Source organism: Austrofundulus limnaeus, unplaced genomic scaffold (genome assembly GCF_001266775.1).
Source record: "Austrofundulus limnaeus strain Quisiro unplaced genomic scaffold, Austrofundulus_limnaeus-1.0 Scaffold34, whole genome shotgun sequence".
Classification (NCBI taxonomy): Eukaryota; Metazoa; Chordata; class Actinopteri; order Cyprinodontiformes; family Rivulidae; genus Austrofundulus; species Austrofundulus limnaeus.
The window spans coordinates 428,973-444,924 of record NW_013952436.1 but is presented as its reverse complement, the minus strand read 5'-3'; the positions used below and the strand labels follow the sequence as shown (position 1 = coordinate 444,924).

Genomic DNA, 15,952 nt, shown 5'->3' with positions numbered 1-15,952 from the left:
CTTCAGAATGCGCGAGCGCGCGCGGGGGTACCCATCTGCGATAGCCTTAGAGGGCGGAGCTTACACGAAATAGAACCAAAATTTCTACTTAAGTACAGTAACAAAGTATTTGTACTTAGTTACTTTACAACTCTGTTTATCATAATAATTAAGGAGTTCCAGATGTGTCAAAAATATGTTGTTGAGCCTCAGTCCATGACAGGTTGTAACATCAAAGAAAAACTACTAGAGACAACATATACAACAACATTGTCTAACAACATGACATGAGGACATAGTGAACAACTTATATGCATGGTTTTGGCACGTTTGCATAGTTGTATAGACAGAATTTAACAACATGGACAACAACAACAACAACAACAACAACAACAACAACAACAACAACAACAACATAATTTTGGCACATCTGGAACCCCATATTTATGACTTTATTCCTGTATTGTTGCGTCTTTATTCTCCTATTATTACGACTGTCATTATTATTTGTACCTCGTATTATTTTTGTCTTTATTCTCGCATCATTTTATTCTTWTAATAAAAACTGCTGCTTTGAGATGTAGAGGTTTTATTTTACCTKTAGGTGGCGCTAGATTTACGTGGCTCTAGAAAAGCAGCAATTAAAACGTAGAAGAAGAGCCTGTTGTTACTGATGTAAGGCAGGATCCCGTTATAAGCGCACACCAAAGGTAAGTTTTACTGGGACTTGCAGAAAAGTGTTTACATTTTAGTTTCGTTTTCTTGTCATGAAGATAATATTTTAGAAACTGTGTCGGTGTTTCCATACAGAAACGTTTGCTTGAAGTTAGTGGAGCTAATGTTTAGTTGTTCGGTTCGAAACGTTAAAAAAATAAACACCAAAAAGCATTTATTTTTTTCATTTTTGTGTTTTAACAGATGGCAGGTAGGAGGAGGCTGCTGCCCTGTGTATGTCTGGGGCTGTTTGCTGTCCTGTGCTGGGTCTGGGTCTCTTTCGCCTCCTTCCCGGACGAACAGCTTCACCCGAACGCCTCCTCCTTTGATGCCGTGAACCGAGGAGCCTTCCAGCCCCAGAGCGCTCTGTCAGACATGGAGTTCGCCTCCGTAGCTTCGTACCGAGGACCCGGTAACAGCGACCGCCGCAGCAACAAGGAGCTGCCCATTCTCCTCTGGTGGAGCGGCGGACTTTTCCCACACTTTCCTGGGGACACTGAACGCATCGACTGCGCCACCTCCTCCTGCCTCGTCACAAGCAACCGCAAGGTACTTACTATGCCTAACCGTCATAAAGCTGTCCTTATAACGCCTGTTTATGCACACATCCATTATAATTAACTCAATTTATTCTACTAATCTTGACTTTGATCTTGAAAAGGTGCAGCTGTACAAGAGGACCGCATCCATCATCTTTTACGGGACAGACTTCAGGGCTTATGAGGCGCCGCTCCCTCGTCTCCATCACCAGACCTGGGCACTTTTCCACGAAGAGTCACCCATGAATAACTACATCCTCTCGCACGGACCGGCAATCAGGCTCTTCAACTATACAGCCACGTTTCGCAGGGAGTCGGACTACCCACTTACCCTGCAGTGGCTGCCCTCCCTGGAGTACCTACTGGAGCCCGTGGCTGTGGCCTTGGAGGAAAAGAACCGCCTGAGGAGGGAGGGTTTGGCTCCTGTGCTCTACATGCAGTCTCACTGCGATGTGCCGTCAGACAGAGACCGATACGTCCAGGAACTCATGAAATATATACAGGTAGAGTGCTTTAGAGGCCGTCCTGATTCTGCTGTAATGTAGAATGAGGTTTTCCTTTAAAGTAAATGTAATTATGGGAAAGTACAACACTAGTTTGAAGAAAAATTCATATTTGAACAGAAGTACCTTAATATTACTGCAGTTCACAGTGATTAATAGTTCAGACATGTGGAGAAAAGTGACATTTAGACAATTTACAGATGTTGTTGCTCTGTTCCTCTTAGGTTTTTGCCTTCTTCTTATTATTGTTCAAAACTACTAAGAACAGGCTCTTTCAAGCTGAACACTTTATAGTAATTCAGTCTTTCCCACTTCTATTTACACATTAACCTTAGGTCAGAATTTTATTCATGCAGCTGTTGTACTGTTATAAATGTTGTGCTGTATAAACAGCTCTGACTGGGCAGTTTATGAAAATCCATCTGGGAAGACAATACGGTTGCATAACAGTATCCACAAAACCTTTATCAGTCTACGCAGGCTTTAAAATGAAAAATTGCCTCAGCTGATGTGAACACTGACAGATAAAGGCACATTTGCTCTGAATGCAGCTGATGTTTGATTTGTTATCAGTAAAGCAAGATGACATTTTGCCTTGTGCATTTTTGAAAGAGCATTTTTAAGTGTGCATTTGTCAGTGAGCTAACACAAATTAAAGTGATAATTGAAACTTGTTTACTGCACTTAGGTGGGAAAATAATGCAATTCAGTTTATTTACATAGGGGCAAGTCACAACTAATGTTGTCTCAGGGAACTGCACAAGAACGAACGAACGAACGAGCGAGCGAGCGAACGAACGAACGAACGAACGAACGAACGAACCCAGCTGATTGGGTTCAATCTTCACTCCGTCACTGTCTCCCACTTTCAGCAGTACATTGGCCACAGCAGCAGAGCGAGGAAATGTGGTCAGTTTGTCCTCCAGCAATCTAAACCTACAGCAACGTAATGAAGGAATAACTCTGTAAACCAACCTTAACTATTGGATTTACCAAAAAGGAAAGTCTTCAGTCTAATCTTAAAAGTAGACAGAGTGTCAGCCTCACAGACAGAAACTGGAAGTTGGTTCCACAASAGAGGAGCTTGATAACTGAAAGCTCTGCCTCCCATTCTACTTTTAGAAACTCGAGGAACCACAAGTAAACCTGCAGTCTGAGAGCGAAGTGCTCTGTTAGGAAAATATAGGACAACACGAGCTTTAATATATGATGGAGCTTGGTTGTTAAGAGCTTTATGTGTTAGAAGTAATATTTTAAAATCTATTCTGAATTTGACAGGGARCCAGTGGAGAGAAGCTAAAACTGGAGAAATATCTCTCCTTCCAACTCTCATTAAAACTCTAGCAGCAGCATTTTGGATCAACTGAAGACTTTTTAAAGCTGTTTAAAGCTAAATAAAAATATCTTTAAGTGGTGTTATTAGCAAAAATCATTTATAAATAATTGGATCTAAATGTGTCGTAACTGTGTCTTGGACTTTCTCCTCCCTCATCCATTGTGTTTTTTTTCTCCGTATAGGTGGACTCCTATGGAAAGTGCCTGAACAACAAACAGCTACCAGAACACCTGGAGGACACGGCCACTGCTACTGGCGAGGAACCCGGCTTCATGAATTTCGTCGCGCGCTACAAGTTCCACCTGGCTCTGGAGAACGGCCTGTGTCCAGACTACGTGACGGAGAAGCTTTGGCGGCCCCTCCACCAGGGCTGCGTGCCCGTTTATCGGGGCTCCTCCGTGGTGAGCGATTGGATGCCCAACGGCCACTCGGTGATAATCATAGACGATTTCCCCTCGCCCAAGTCCCTCGCTGACTTTCTCAGGCGTCTGGATGAGAACGACGACGAGTACGTGAAATATTTAAAGTTCAAAAACCACAGGAGCATCACGAACGCTCGTTTGCTCGAGGCGCTGGAGTCCCGCGAGTGGGGCGTTAATGACATGAGTAAACCCAACTACTTAAACGGATTTGAATGTTACGTTTGCGACCAGGAGAACGCACGATTGGCCTCAGAAAGGGCGTACAGAAAATCCCCCAAAAAGAACCAACCCCCTCGGCCTAAAATGGCCAGCAACTCTCACATGGGCTGCCAACTGCCCAGCCCGGGGTACGGAAACGTCCAAGACTTGCCAACGGATGACGGGTGAGTGCGCTCGCTTCTCCGGGTGTGAGAACAGTCTGCTTTCTCGCCTCTCACGTGACTAAGCATGTCTCAAAGGAAATAAATAGTGGCCCTTGTTTTACTGTTTAATTAAAACATCATTTGCCTAATCTGTTTGCATATCTGTCCACAGATGGCTGCAAATATGGCCTCAGGATTACTGGCAGAGCCTGGACCAAGCTGAGGGTCTGGAGTCTCTGATAAGACATAACGAGTCAGACCCCTTTCTGCTGTGGAAGCACATCCAAAACATCGCTGTGAGCAGAGCCAGAGGAAAACACTGACACAGGCTTTGATACAAAAAGGGATGGAGCATGTCCAGGATTACAGAGGCATCCCATAATACACACCCTTTCTGTTTAAATGAGGGATTGAGTGGAACATTGCTGCTCATATATTTTTATTTTAATATTTGCACCTGAGCCAGAACTTCCTTTGTGAATAGTTTTATAATATTTTCTACTTACCAGATCCCTTTGTCCTGATTACACATTTAATAATAGAAAACAAGGTTTTATGACGAGAGATGCTAATATTTTCAGCTCCCTCCGTCTCCAGCACAGAGTAGGCGTTCTCGTCTCTCGCTTGCTTTGAGTTGTAAGCACTAAATGCTAACCGTGTGGTTTTGTGCAGCTTTCCTCTGAACTGGAGCAGAGCCAAAGACTCGTCTAGCGCACTCAAGGAGCTCTGCCTAACTGTGTGTGAAGGCCATCAGGACTGCAGCCAGTGGACTGCATTTGCTTTCTTACAGTTACTCTGCAGGTGGCTGATGGTCACTGGCTGAAGTCCTATTTATGTWAACAGCCACTTGAAGCAACCGAGTGAGGACAAATGTTATTTTAAAAAAAGAAATGCCAAGCACAGCTGCACTGGCAGACTCGCTCATGAAAATGGCTTTACATCAGAATATTACTGACTTTTTCTATGTGTTGCAACAGGCTAAAAACCTTACGTGCAATTGATAACGATTCATGCCTTTTATTGTGACCATGACCTCTTGAAACTTTATGATCCATTGTTTGTCTTTTTTTTAAACAATGCTAATTTTACGCACTTTTGTACTGTTTGTTTTATTTTGGTAACAAAGCATTTTACATGAAAACACACTATTTTGTAACAAGAAGAATAAATGAATTTTGTAACAAAGTAACTTTTTGCTACCAAGTTACCCCACTTTTCAGTGAGTCAGCATATGTTTTAAAGACAAATCCTTCATGACAACAGAAAAAACACCACACGAACACACAAAATAATAATAACATTAAAAATGTGACCTAATGTATGAATCAAAAAGTTCAGTTGATCACTTCAAATTGTTTAATAGTCAAAAAGGGGAAGGAAAAAAAAAATCAAACTTGCGTGTTAAACTAGTTCAGTTTATATGCAAACAAGCATAAAGAAAAGTCAGTGATGATGGGAGAAGCTGCTGAAGAGTTGTGATCGTTACTAGATGGAGTAGCAACTCTCACAGTGGACCTTCCCGTGGTGAATGAACATGCTRTCCAGGAGGTCCCCCATTGGTTTACGACACATATCACACTGAAAAAAAAAGTGCAAACTCATTAGATTGAATATATATATTTATTTTATTTAACCAGGTAAAATCTGTGGAAGGAAACATAATTTGCATGAGGAGAACACGCAAACCGGATCTAAACCAGGGATTGAACCCAGGACCTTCTTGCTGTGAGGCAAMAGTCCTAACCACTAAACCATTGTGCTGCCTATGACTTTGTCGTATAATAAATATATAGTTATAAAGAAATGCCATCATTCTTCACACATTTTAAGTATTGGCAGCCAAAGGCAATCGTGTTTTTGTCTCTGTCTGTCTAATGCGTTAGCTAAATGTCTAAYGACCCACTGGACAGATTTTAATGAAACTCAAAGTAATCACTGCATGTACAACTGACTGTTTGAAATCAGTCCCATTTAAGATGGCAGCTAAAGCTAAGTGGCTTTTGCATACATGAAGATGGTTATAATGACTCAGTCAGTTTTACACACTGAGCTAATACAGTATCTGGTGTAGTAGCTGCGAYTGATCCCAAACTTATRCTCTGAGAGCTAACAGCGCTAACAGAGCGCTGACAAAGACATTTGTTTTAAAGGCTTTTCCAAGAAATAATGGATTCAACTACTGTATGTAGGTTTGTTAGCAAAATATAATGAACATCTATGATTAACTAATTCAAGATGGCCACCACAGCAAACTGGTAATAGGAAACACAAAAAGATACAGCTCAGTAAAGTTTATAGGCATTTAGCAATAACAAGTGGTGTGATAGTAACTCACGAGTTTGCAAACACAATCTGTAGGCACATTGTGCTAGAGCTAAMCCACCTTAAAAATAGGTCAGATAGTGTAAAGTTTGGTGTGGTAGTAGCTGAGAGTCATTCCTCAACAAGTAATGTCGTTTACAAGTTTTAATCAAAATGGTTCTTAGTTTAACACTGGCATAAAAAGGCAGATACCATTTTTTAATAAATGTGACGCCTTTGCCTCTTTAAATCAATTCTAAACAGAGTATTAAGCAAAACAGATGCAGCTTTAAAGAAAKTAATCTTGTAGTTTTAAAAAGCAAACTAAATGAGTTCTTTAGAGGAGTATTACTCAGGCAGATTACCTTGAAGCAGGTGGGGTGGCAGTTAATATTGAGGTGCTCGATGGTGATCTTGGCATCATTGCCCACCTGCTCTCCRCAGTACGTACAGGTGGATGACAGCGGGACTCTGCAGRAAWAAAACATCAGTGGCTGAAACAATTTAGCCTGACTGAGTTTAGAGTATCCAAAGCACAGACTGGGAAAAATGTGATATTTTGTGTGTGTGTAAGAGGGAATGTAATACATGTAAATAATCCTTTSATGTCCCTGCTTAGCCCCCTAATGAGCTGAATGAACTGGCTTACTGGTGTTTCTGCCCTGCTGCTTGCACATATCTGGCCTGAATTAAGGCAGGAGGAAGACGGGACTGTGGYTTACTGTGGGGGTTTAAAACAGATTTATGGGCGGGTGGAAGAATRGAGTGATGCAAGGGAGTAATAACAAAAGAGGTTAAAGTGAAATAATACGACACAGCTGAAGCAACTTACAGGAGGAAAAAAACAGCAACTAAAACATGTCAACGAACTGAAAGAGCGTCAGTCAAAGTGAAAATATTCGGAAACACAAAGYGCCTTTAAAGAAACCAGTGAAAGCAGTCAGCATGTCGTTGGTGACAGCAGTTCGACGAATTTTAGGTGCAGACGTAAAAGCAGCTAAAGAAAGAAAATAGCTCACTTTTTATGCCCCATGCTGTTCTAAATGCAGACAAACATATGTTCCTTATCACAGCAGGTTTAAGAAGTGGGGTATTACCTGCTGTAACTGGAGGGGCTGCTGTAAGAGTAATTGATGGAGCTTGCAGTAAAAGCATCTTGCCTGTAAAGAAAAGGAGCAAAAAGAGTACCATTGTAAAAGTTACATCACACGTTTTTAATTGGGATATTTAAGTAATTTATTTGTCTTACCCATCAAGCGTATCTCTGGCATTATGCAACGACAACTCCGTCGTATTGACGTACTCTTTCACATAAACAAACCCCCTTAGGCATAAAAAGGGAGTGAGAATAAATGAGTTAATATGTGCAGTTTAAAGTACTTGTGGTGAAAAAATGTTTATATTTAAAAGAATGCATTTTTTCATAGATAACATTAATAATGTATAACAACAAAACGTATGCATCGGTCCGTGTACTATTTGGGCAATTGTTATTTTTTGTTGTTTTTTTTATCTTACATTCTGTAGATAACAACTGAGAAACTTCCGTTTGGAGAAAGAGTTTAATTCTGACAGACTGATAAGCCAACRCCTAGTCTGACCTAGAGCTAAGTGAAGTGAAGCTGCCTTTAAACAACTCCAATCACAAAATTTTAATAAAAGTTTGGGTGGAGACTATTTAAAATCAGTCTATTTTCTATTACATGGTTATTCCAGCAGATAAATCAAGATACAGTATGTCTGCTAGATGTGCCCCAAAAGTACAAATAGTGCCAGCTGGTAGGTCATCACATATCTACTGTGATAATCATGTAATGATCCAAACAAATCATTATGAAATATTTGGGGTTAAAGTTGTTTTTAAAACAATCCATTTTGATTTTTGCCTCGTTCGGACTATTGGTTACCCTGTCAAATTGGTCCAAATTAAACTAGACTTAGCACAAGRAGTAAGGAAATTTGTGATTTTTAAATTGTTTATTTTTAGTTACAATGCTTCTTGGCAATAAAATCTTATTTAAAAAAAGCAGTTTGCCAATGGCAGAGAAGATTTGGTTTGTTCTTCACATGCACATAATGAGCTCTACTGCTCAACCCACAAATGCATGTTCCTTACAAATGTGGCACCATTTAAAAGAGAAATTAACATGTTTTTAAACAATATAAGATTTATTGCCAAGAAGCATTTTTACAACAAAGAAATAATCTACCAAACACAAATTATCTTACTTTTTGTAAGTATATTTCTCTCAACTGGGGTTATCCTATTAAGATGTTAACAGGTAAGATATTAATTGATCATATCCTTTGTGAACTCCTGGTAGAACCAGATAAAGAAYGAGTTAAATTCACTCACTTTTTAGTTTCAGGTTCAGGTGTTTTSTCACGCTGCTCCACTTCCACCACAGCCCTGGTCGCATATCTGCAGACGGAGTGAATCAGCATTAGGTCTCATCTTTCACTCCCTGACGACGGCAGCGTAATGGCTTTTAGGGCCCCGTCACATGAAAGGTCCTTCATTTTCTGCTATTACTTGCTAATGGCAGACTTTTAGTGGGCTGTGATCTGACAGAAGGACGCCTCTAATGCACATCATCAATCTGACATCTGGAGGCTGATAATTAGAGGCAGGGAAATGAGAGCAAATTGAAAGACAATGGGAGAGCTGATCTTGTCATTTCACTGGGATAATGGAGTTGTTTCGAGGGGGGATCTCTTAAAAGTCTGGGTCGCAGGTATCTGTGTGCACCCTGCGTCGAGCGTTAAGCCGCTGTGTTCCCATGGGGTTTGGCCTGAATCTGAACTGAAACGCCTGAACAGAAGCAGTTYTACTGGTTAAAAGTGAACAACGAACTCCCATAAACTACACTGAATAATTTTGAATTAATTTCAATACACCAAGTACTTATTCCACTCAATAACTTTGAGGTACAGTGGATTAAACCTTGATGCAGCAGCTGCTTGCTTAGAATTTATTGAGTTWTAAAGAGCAAAAAGCTCTGGTTAATAGAAGATTTTCTTTATAATAAAGAGGGAACGTCAACAAACCAAAGGTAGAAAATAACACTCTGGAGAAGGCATTCTTGCATTATGCCATTTAATATGATCATAAACTTACTGATCCATAGCGGGCTCTGACTCTCGCAAGACCTCCCTGGAAGGTGAGGAAAACTGTGTTAGACTTTTATTGGAAAGACCAGCTGTTAAGTTTGAATGTAATTCAAAAAGGGGCAATTCTGCAGAGTTATAACGATAAAAAGCAGAGCTTTCTGATTTTTATTTAATGTTAATGCAAAGAAAATCAGTAAATTTGTTACTGTCTGTAAAATTGTTCACTTTTTGAAACAAGTTTAAAGAGTTTTACTCAACCTGACAGTGGTGTAAGTGACTCTYTGTGTGTCCTTCAGGCTGAAAAACGCAAAACAAAAGTGCTTTTAGAAAGACTGGACAGGTTTTTAAGACATACAATAATAATAAGAATTTAAAAAATACCGTGCGTCTGTTTTTTAGTAAGATATCTAATGAATCACTGGATACAGTAGATCTCATGAAACTGTCCTCCTCTGTCAAATCAACACAATTCAAGATGGCCCCCACAGCTAAAACAAATCAAACTGTGGCAAACACAAAAACGATTTTATCAAAGTCTATTTTTTTTAGATACAGTTGTATATCTCAAAAACCAAAGAACTGATAAAAAAACTTTCAGAAACTAATATTTGGAGAGAAATCTATAACTGATTACCTTTAGAAGACTACTCAATTCACTGCAGCAAAATGACCTCATAGAATCCACTAAAGTGTATGTAAAACTCAAGGCCCAAATGTGGCCCACCACAGTATTTTAYGTGGCCCACAAGAGYTTCACAAATGTATYAATGTCTTTATWTAAGCATAYGCTGCATTGACCATAAACAGAATCTCCCAWAATGCATGTTAATYATTTTACCAGTGAAATGATGGTATCCCACCACTAGGTGGAGGTGCACAGGGTTTAAAAGTGGCTGGCAGCCTATAGCAGGTGAAATCCGACTTGTAAAATCTCCATTTCACTGCATTTTCGGCTGTGGTGGAGTGGCTAGGGGAGTCGTCCTGTAACCGGAAGGTTGCCAGTTTGATCCCCCGTTCCAGCCYTTTCAGTTGTTGTGTCCTTGGGCAAGAACTTCACCTGCCTTGATGGTGGTCAGAGGGTCCAGTGGCACCAGTTCATGGCAGCCCCACCTCTGTCAGTGTGCACCAGGGCTGCTGTGGCTACATTGTAGCTTACCATCATCAGTGTGTGAATGTGAGTGTTAATGCGTGAATGTCTGTAAGTGTAAAGCGCTTTGGGGTCCAGTCCATCTGGATGGACTTGATAAGGCGCTCTATAAGTTCAGTCCATTTACCATTTACCATTTCATTGACTACTTTTACTGTGACCCAGTTGTAGTGGTCGTAAATTTAAACTGAACCACCCCTCCAGTGGGAACTTCCTGTCAGGAAGTGGGAGAGTTCAGAATGTAAGATGACAGCTACTCACCATAACTCACCAGTGARTAAAACCCKTACAAGTAWTAGTACKTTTGTATCATTTATTTCAAATTTAGTCAGTGTTCAAACAAATATGTGGTAAAATACTGTTTCCATGCACACAATACCACATGAAGCTCAATTATTGTTTGCTCGTGGTGCTCAGCCATATAAGATGAGGAATGTTTCGTCTTTAGTCGAAGTTAAACACAAAATGTCAAAGCTATGAAAATGAGTTTGACAGCACTAAAGGCTATGACTCAGTCAGTTCTACAGATACTGAACTGGAGTTTGTTGTGGTAGTAGCTGAAAGTTATCCAAAAATGTTAACATATTCTGAGCCCTACATGTTGTGAAACAATCTTTGCCTTGGCATTAATTGTTGGAGTCAACTCTGTCTGTTTGCAAAATATCTCATGAACAGTGGGCTTTAATAAAACTTTTAGAAAGTAATCATTGGATACAAATATAACTGCTAACGGAGACAATATAATTCAAAATGGCTGCCACAAGTAATTACTCTTATCCRACACAAAAATTATTTTAACTCAATCAGTTTTACAGATATTGAGTTAAGTGCTCAAATGGAATTAGCTCAGTTTAGTAACTTTACCTTTCCTCCTCCTCTTCCTCCTCYTCCTCTTCCTCCTCCTCTCCTGGCGTACCGATTGTATAGATGGTGGGTGTTGTCCATCTGTCCCACGGGGAGTCATTTTCAGTGGATCTGAAAGACAAAACGAAGCAAAAATCCCACTCTGAGCATTCTCAAAGGAAGGCAGTCAGGGGTTACAAGAGGGCAGTCTCTTTACCGCATTTGCGAGGGGCAAGCTGCAACAAATATCTGACCTACTTTCATCAGCACCAGTGCACAATATCTTCCAGCTCGGCGAGCAGATGCTGTAAGAGCCTGGTTACCGCACCGCCGTGAAAGGAAAGAAGGTTACGGGGATAAAAGGAGCCACCTGGAGCTTTTTAATAAAGAGATGACTTACTTTCTTTCAAACATGATAACCGTCTGCTGATCTTCATCTGGCTCTTGTGTTTCTTCTGCAGCAGTGTCTTCTTGGCTGGGGTGGGCAAACATAGAAGGATTTTAGCTGGTAATGGACACATGCAGGAGGACGCAGCATAAGCGGGAAATCAAAGTGGTGTCCTCACCTCTCTTCTATGGTGGTCTGCTGGGATATCTCCCATGTATACGTCCAGTGCCGCCGAGTGCTGGATCTACATAAAAAAAACAGAGGTCAGGGGCGATGCATAGGTCAAATCAGATCAGTTCCTTTATCTTTTCTTTTCTCTTCCATCTCTCACTTGCAGATGTTTTATACAGTTCATTGCCTTATGGTGTCAGTACTGATGGGGTTGAGGTTGTCTGCAAGGAATTTCGGGGTTCTACTGCTTATACTGTCAGAGATATAAAATAAATGAAAGAAAAGAAAGAAAAAACATTATAATGTAATTTCCACGATGGCCCACAGCAGGTTTTGTAAACAGGGCTGGCCCGTGGCATAGGCAGTGTAGGCAAAAGCAATAGGTGCCGACCCTCTAGAGGGCGTCACAAATGGGGGACGGGAAAAAAAGTATCACTTTTTTGCAGAGTCTAGTTGATTTAGTCTGTAGAATTATCACTGGTTACTCGGTTTATGAAGATAGTATGTTCTGGGGTTTTCTCAGCCTGCTTACAAGAAGTGTATATTAACTATTTTAATTGGACAGCTTGGTTTCTAAATATAAAAAATGATATCAAAGACAAAACTATTTAATTTGGTACGTGAATGTATAAATTGGCAGCATTTCTTGAGCAATAACTGTCGACTGTGACTAATGGTTAATGTGCAACGAACAGCAGGTGGAGCARTGAGGACCATTATGTAACAACACGATAGCATCAGTGCAGCAAGCAGAGGTTACAGTATAGAACTGGACTGAGAGCGGGGTGTGGGGGGAGTGTGGGTTGTTGTTGTTGTGTTCTCATTCTCGTAACTCTTGATGGAAATATCTGAGCGGGGCTGAAGCAGGTCAGAGGGCCTGCAATGGAGAAAAGTGGGGGCCCTAATCAGAAAAGCGCTGCATAATGCATGTCGCGACGCCGTCTATCTGGGCCGACTGGAAAACAGTCACAAGCTCCAAACCAATATGATTACCTGTTATGGGATGCGGTCCCTATCGGATACGGATCAAACGGATCAGCCGAGCTGAAAAACAATTTCACACTGATTTCACTCTCAATTGTCAGCGCGGCCCATCTCGTGTCGGAGGAATTCTGATCGCATTGACTCATAATGGAAAGATTTAATGCAGTTTGAATGATAAACAGAAACGAAGCGGGGGGGGGGGTCGAAACTCAATCGTGATCAGAATCTGGGGGTCTTCTGCCAAATTAACATGTTTTTTTCTGCTGTTTAGCAGAAAACTATGCCTTACATTAAATAAATGCTGACACACTAAATGGATTGTTACTTATACGATGCTTTTAAGCAAAGTGAAAAGAAAAATCTAATTTAATCTTCACCAAATATGGAAGGAAGTCAAAGTAGCTCGATTCAGTGACTGTGGTTGTCACATGTGAGCTCCATCTGCATTGTCCTCGTTGCTAGATGGAGAGAAGACAACGAAAGGAGGGCATGTAAAGTTTATTGTTGTCCTCATATACTATTTACAGAGCCAGTCCACTCATATCCACTCAACTATTTAACAACTGAGACCATCTAAATATGGTTATTTCCTTTCTGTCTGCGYGTTGAGCACTTTTTGTCAGGAATAATCTCAGCTTTGGTCGTTACAGGCGGCTGTCTGCCTCTGAGGGGCCAGAAGCTGCAGCCGGAGCCCGTATAAATCATTACGAGGCATATCTGAGTAAAAACCAGTTTCATAAGAGGGAACAGCTCTGCACTGAGAGATAATTGTTTAAGAGCAGCCTGTCAACTCTCTCTACCTTTGTGTTTCCTGAGCTGTCTCATCCGTCTCTTCCTCCTCCTCCGTCGGCTCGCTGGAGCTGGTGGTGACAAAACAAAGCCCAAATCAGTGCAGTCTTTTTCAGTTCCAGTCCAAGTGCAGATGAAACGTGGCTTTTAGTTACACAGACTCAGTTGTTTCATTCAGGAATCAGAGACCTTGTTGCTGACGTGCAGCTCTGGATTCTGACAGCAGTCATTTGGATCAAACTTTGCGTTTGTGAGGGGAAAAAGAAAATCTAATAACTCAAGGTGGCTCAACTGCTTTTAGTAATGGGAGAAAGTGGAAAATATCTGAAGGTATTTTGAAGGGTGTCAATAAAGCTACTACCCAGAATTCCAACATATGGCTCAACATTATGGGATTTAGTTTTCTAATAATAATCTGCTGTGTTCTGTTAGCAGTTGTAAAGGATGACTCTCAGCTACTATCACAGAGTTTTAGCCCTTTTTGTGTAAACAAAAAAATAGCTTATTTGAATTTTAAATTGATGTTTGTCGCATCTGCTGGTGGTTTTACATTATGTTTGATTCATGCTCGTTTGATTAATTTGGTTTTAAAGGAAAAGACTTGAAATAAAAATTTCATGCGTTTTGCTCTTCTGTATTTCTGTATCGTGTTTTATTGTGCTGTGAGCATCAATTTTTTATCATTTTTTTCTCCTGTTCCAGATAAAAAGACTGTTGATTTAATTCAAGTATGGTTTGTTTTTTCTCTGTGATACAATTTTCAAGAGGATAGCTGACCTTTTTTATTTTACTATATAGTTCCTACCATTGATGATAGTTATTAATGGTGTTTAGTACTGAAAACGTCCTTTTTGTCTCGTTGATGCTGATGTTTTTTGGCTGTTTCTCTCCAGAATAATTTGTTTGTGGCATTTGATAACAATATTGGATTTTATTAGAACTGGTGTACCAAATGCCATTTATTGTACTATATGTTTATAGTATAGATGGCAGACATTGTGTTAAAAAGGGATAATGATTCACTACAGAGATAAATCACAAAAAACAGAAAAAATCCAAAGCAAAAAGGTGAGTTAAGGTAATATTCTGGCTTCTGACTGACAAAGAAACTATTGGTTTTCCTGCTGAGGAATTCTCTAACTAACTCTTGTGTACCTGCTTAATTCACGGAGCAGATCCTGACTCCAGCGTCCCGGGCTGGGAGGAACAGGCTCTGCTGATTCTTTCGGGCTGCAGAGTGAGGAAGGAGAAAAAGGGTTGAGAAGTTAAAGAACAAAGAGGGTTTTTTTCCCTTTAAAAAAGGAAACAATTTCAAAGCTTAAACCAGGCCAGCTGAGGAAGGATTTTATTTTATTTGTTTACAAGAGGTCCAACAGTGCCACCGCATGGAGAAGATTCAAAAGAATCCCAAATGTGGTGTGTGTTTGTGTATGTGTGTGTGTGTGTGTGTGTGTGGGGGNCAATCAGTAAGAGCATATTTTTAACAAACCTATCGCCGAAGCCCAGGAGATTGTCTGTTATTGGTTCACTATTGCTGAGCGTTGGATCTGGAGCTGGCTTCTGTTCAACGCTGCAGAGAGACAAAGAGAAGATGGGAAGAAAAAAAAAGTATTCAGCTTGTTACTGCACCTGCTTTGGCATGGAAAGTGCATATATCTCTTTAGCAAATATTTTTAAACCGTATTTAATCAAGCGTAATTTGGGACACAGGTTGTTTAAGGCACCTGAGACCGAGATTTGTGTTACTTCGTAATTCCTCTAAAGTGAACACCGTAATCAGACCAGGTTTATTTTCAAACCAGCTCTGCTGTGACACGACCAAGGGAGATATTGATTTTTTTCTACCTGTCCTCTGAGTTTCCTCCTTTCTCCTTCGCCACTGCTGTCTTGTCATCCTTAAAGCTGGAGAGGAAAACAAACTTCTGTGATCAAGCTGCTTTATTGCGGAAGCTGTGGGCAATAATGTGCTACTGACAAGAGATTATTTCTCTCATATTGTTTTTGCGCAGCTTTATAGATTTATTTCTGTATATATATTTGAAATACCTGGATGAGTCTGTGTCAAAAGAAATGAGGGTGTCAGACAAGGCAGCGAGCGTGTCACCGGTGGAGCTGCGGAAAATAGACGCGCGAGAAAAACATGGAATTTGAGGCAGTTTTCAATCACACACATGAAAGAATAAGACATAAACAAAAGAAAAGAATCGGGTGGCGGGGGGGCACATCTAGAGAATTGATTCTGCAATGGTTTTGTTGCTGCGATGCAGAAAAGAGGTTTTCAGACCTTTAACTTAAAAATAGTGAAAGTTAGTTCTTTTTTGAAGTAAAACAGTAGTACTTCACTTACATTGTGTAAACAAAGA

General features: G+C 40.5%; 2 protein-coding genes across 2 annotated transcripts; one reads left to right on the top strand and one right to left on the bottom strand.

The window, feature by feature from the left end:
- Window positions 1-897: 897 nt before the first annotated feature.
- pofut4 (protein O-fucosyltransferase 4) lies at window positions 898-5,044 on the top strand (the record flags this gene model as incomplete). The annotated part of the gene is given in 4 exon segments (XM_014006060.1): window positions 898-1,242; window positions 1,355-1,735; window positions 3,254-3,876; window positions 4,028-5,044. Coding segments are annotated over 4 exon segments (1,500 nt in total), but the record flags the coding sequence as incomplete, so codon positions are not given.
- Window positions 4,946-15,701, bottom strand: znf185 (zinc finger protein 185 with LIM domain; the record flags this gene model as incomplete). Its single annotated transcript, XM_014006061.1, is given in 15 exon segments — window positions 4,946-5,433; window positions 6,522-6,627; window positions 7,254-7,316; window positions 7,406-7,480; window positions 8,513-8,578; window positions 9,275-9,310; window positions 9,526-9,564; window positions 11,279-11,389; window positions 11,658-11,732; window positions 11,824-11,889; window positions 13,601-13,660; window positions 14,745-14,819; window positions 15,079-15,159; window positions 15,435-15,491; window positions 15,636-15,701. Coding segments are annotated over 15 exon segments (1,069 nt in total), but the record flags the coding sequence as incomplete, so codon positions are not given.
- Between the last annotated feature and the right edge of the window lie 251 nt (window positions 15,702-15,952).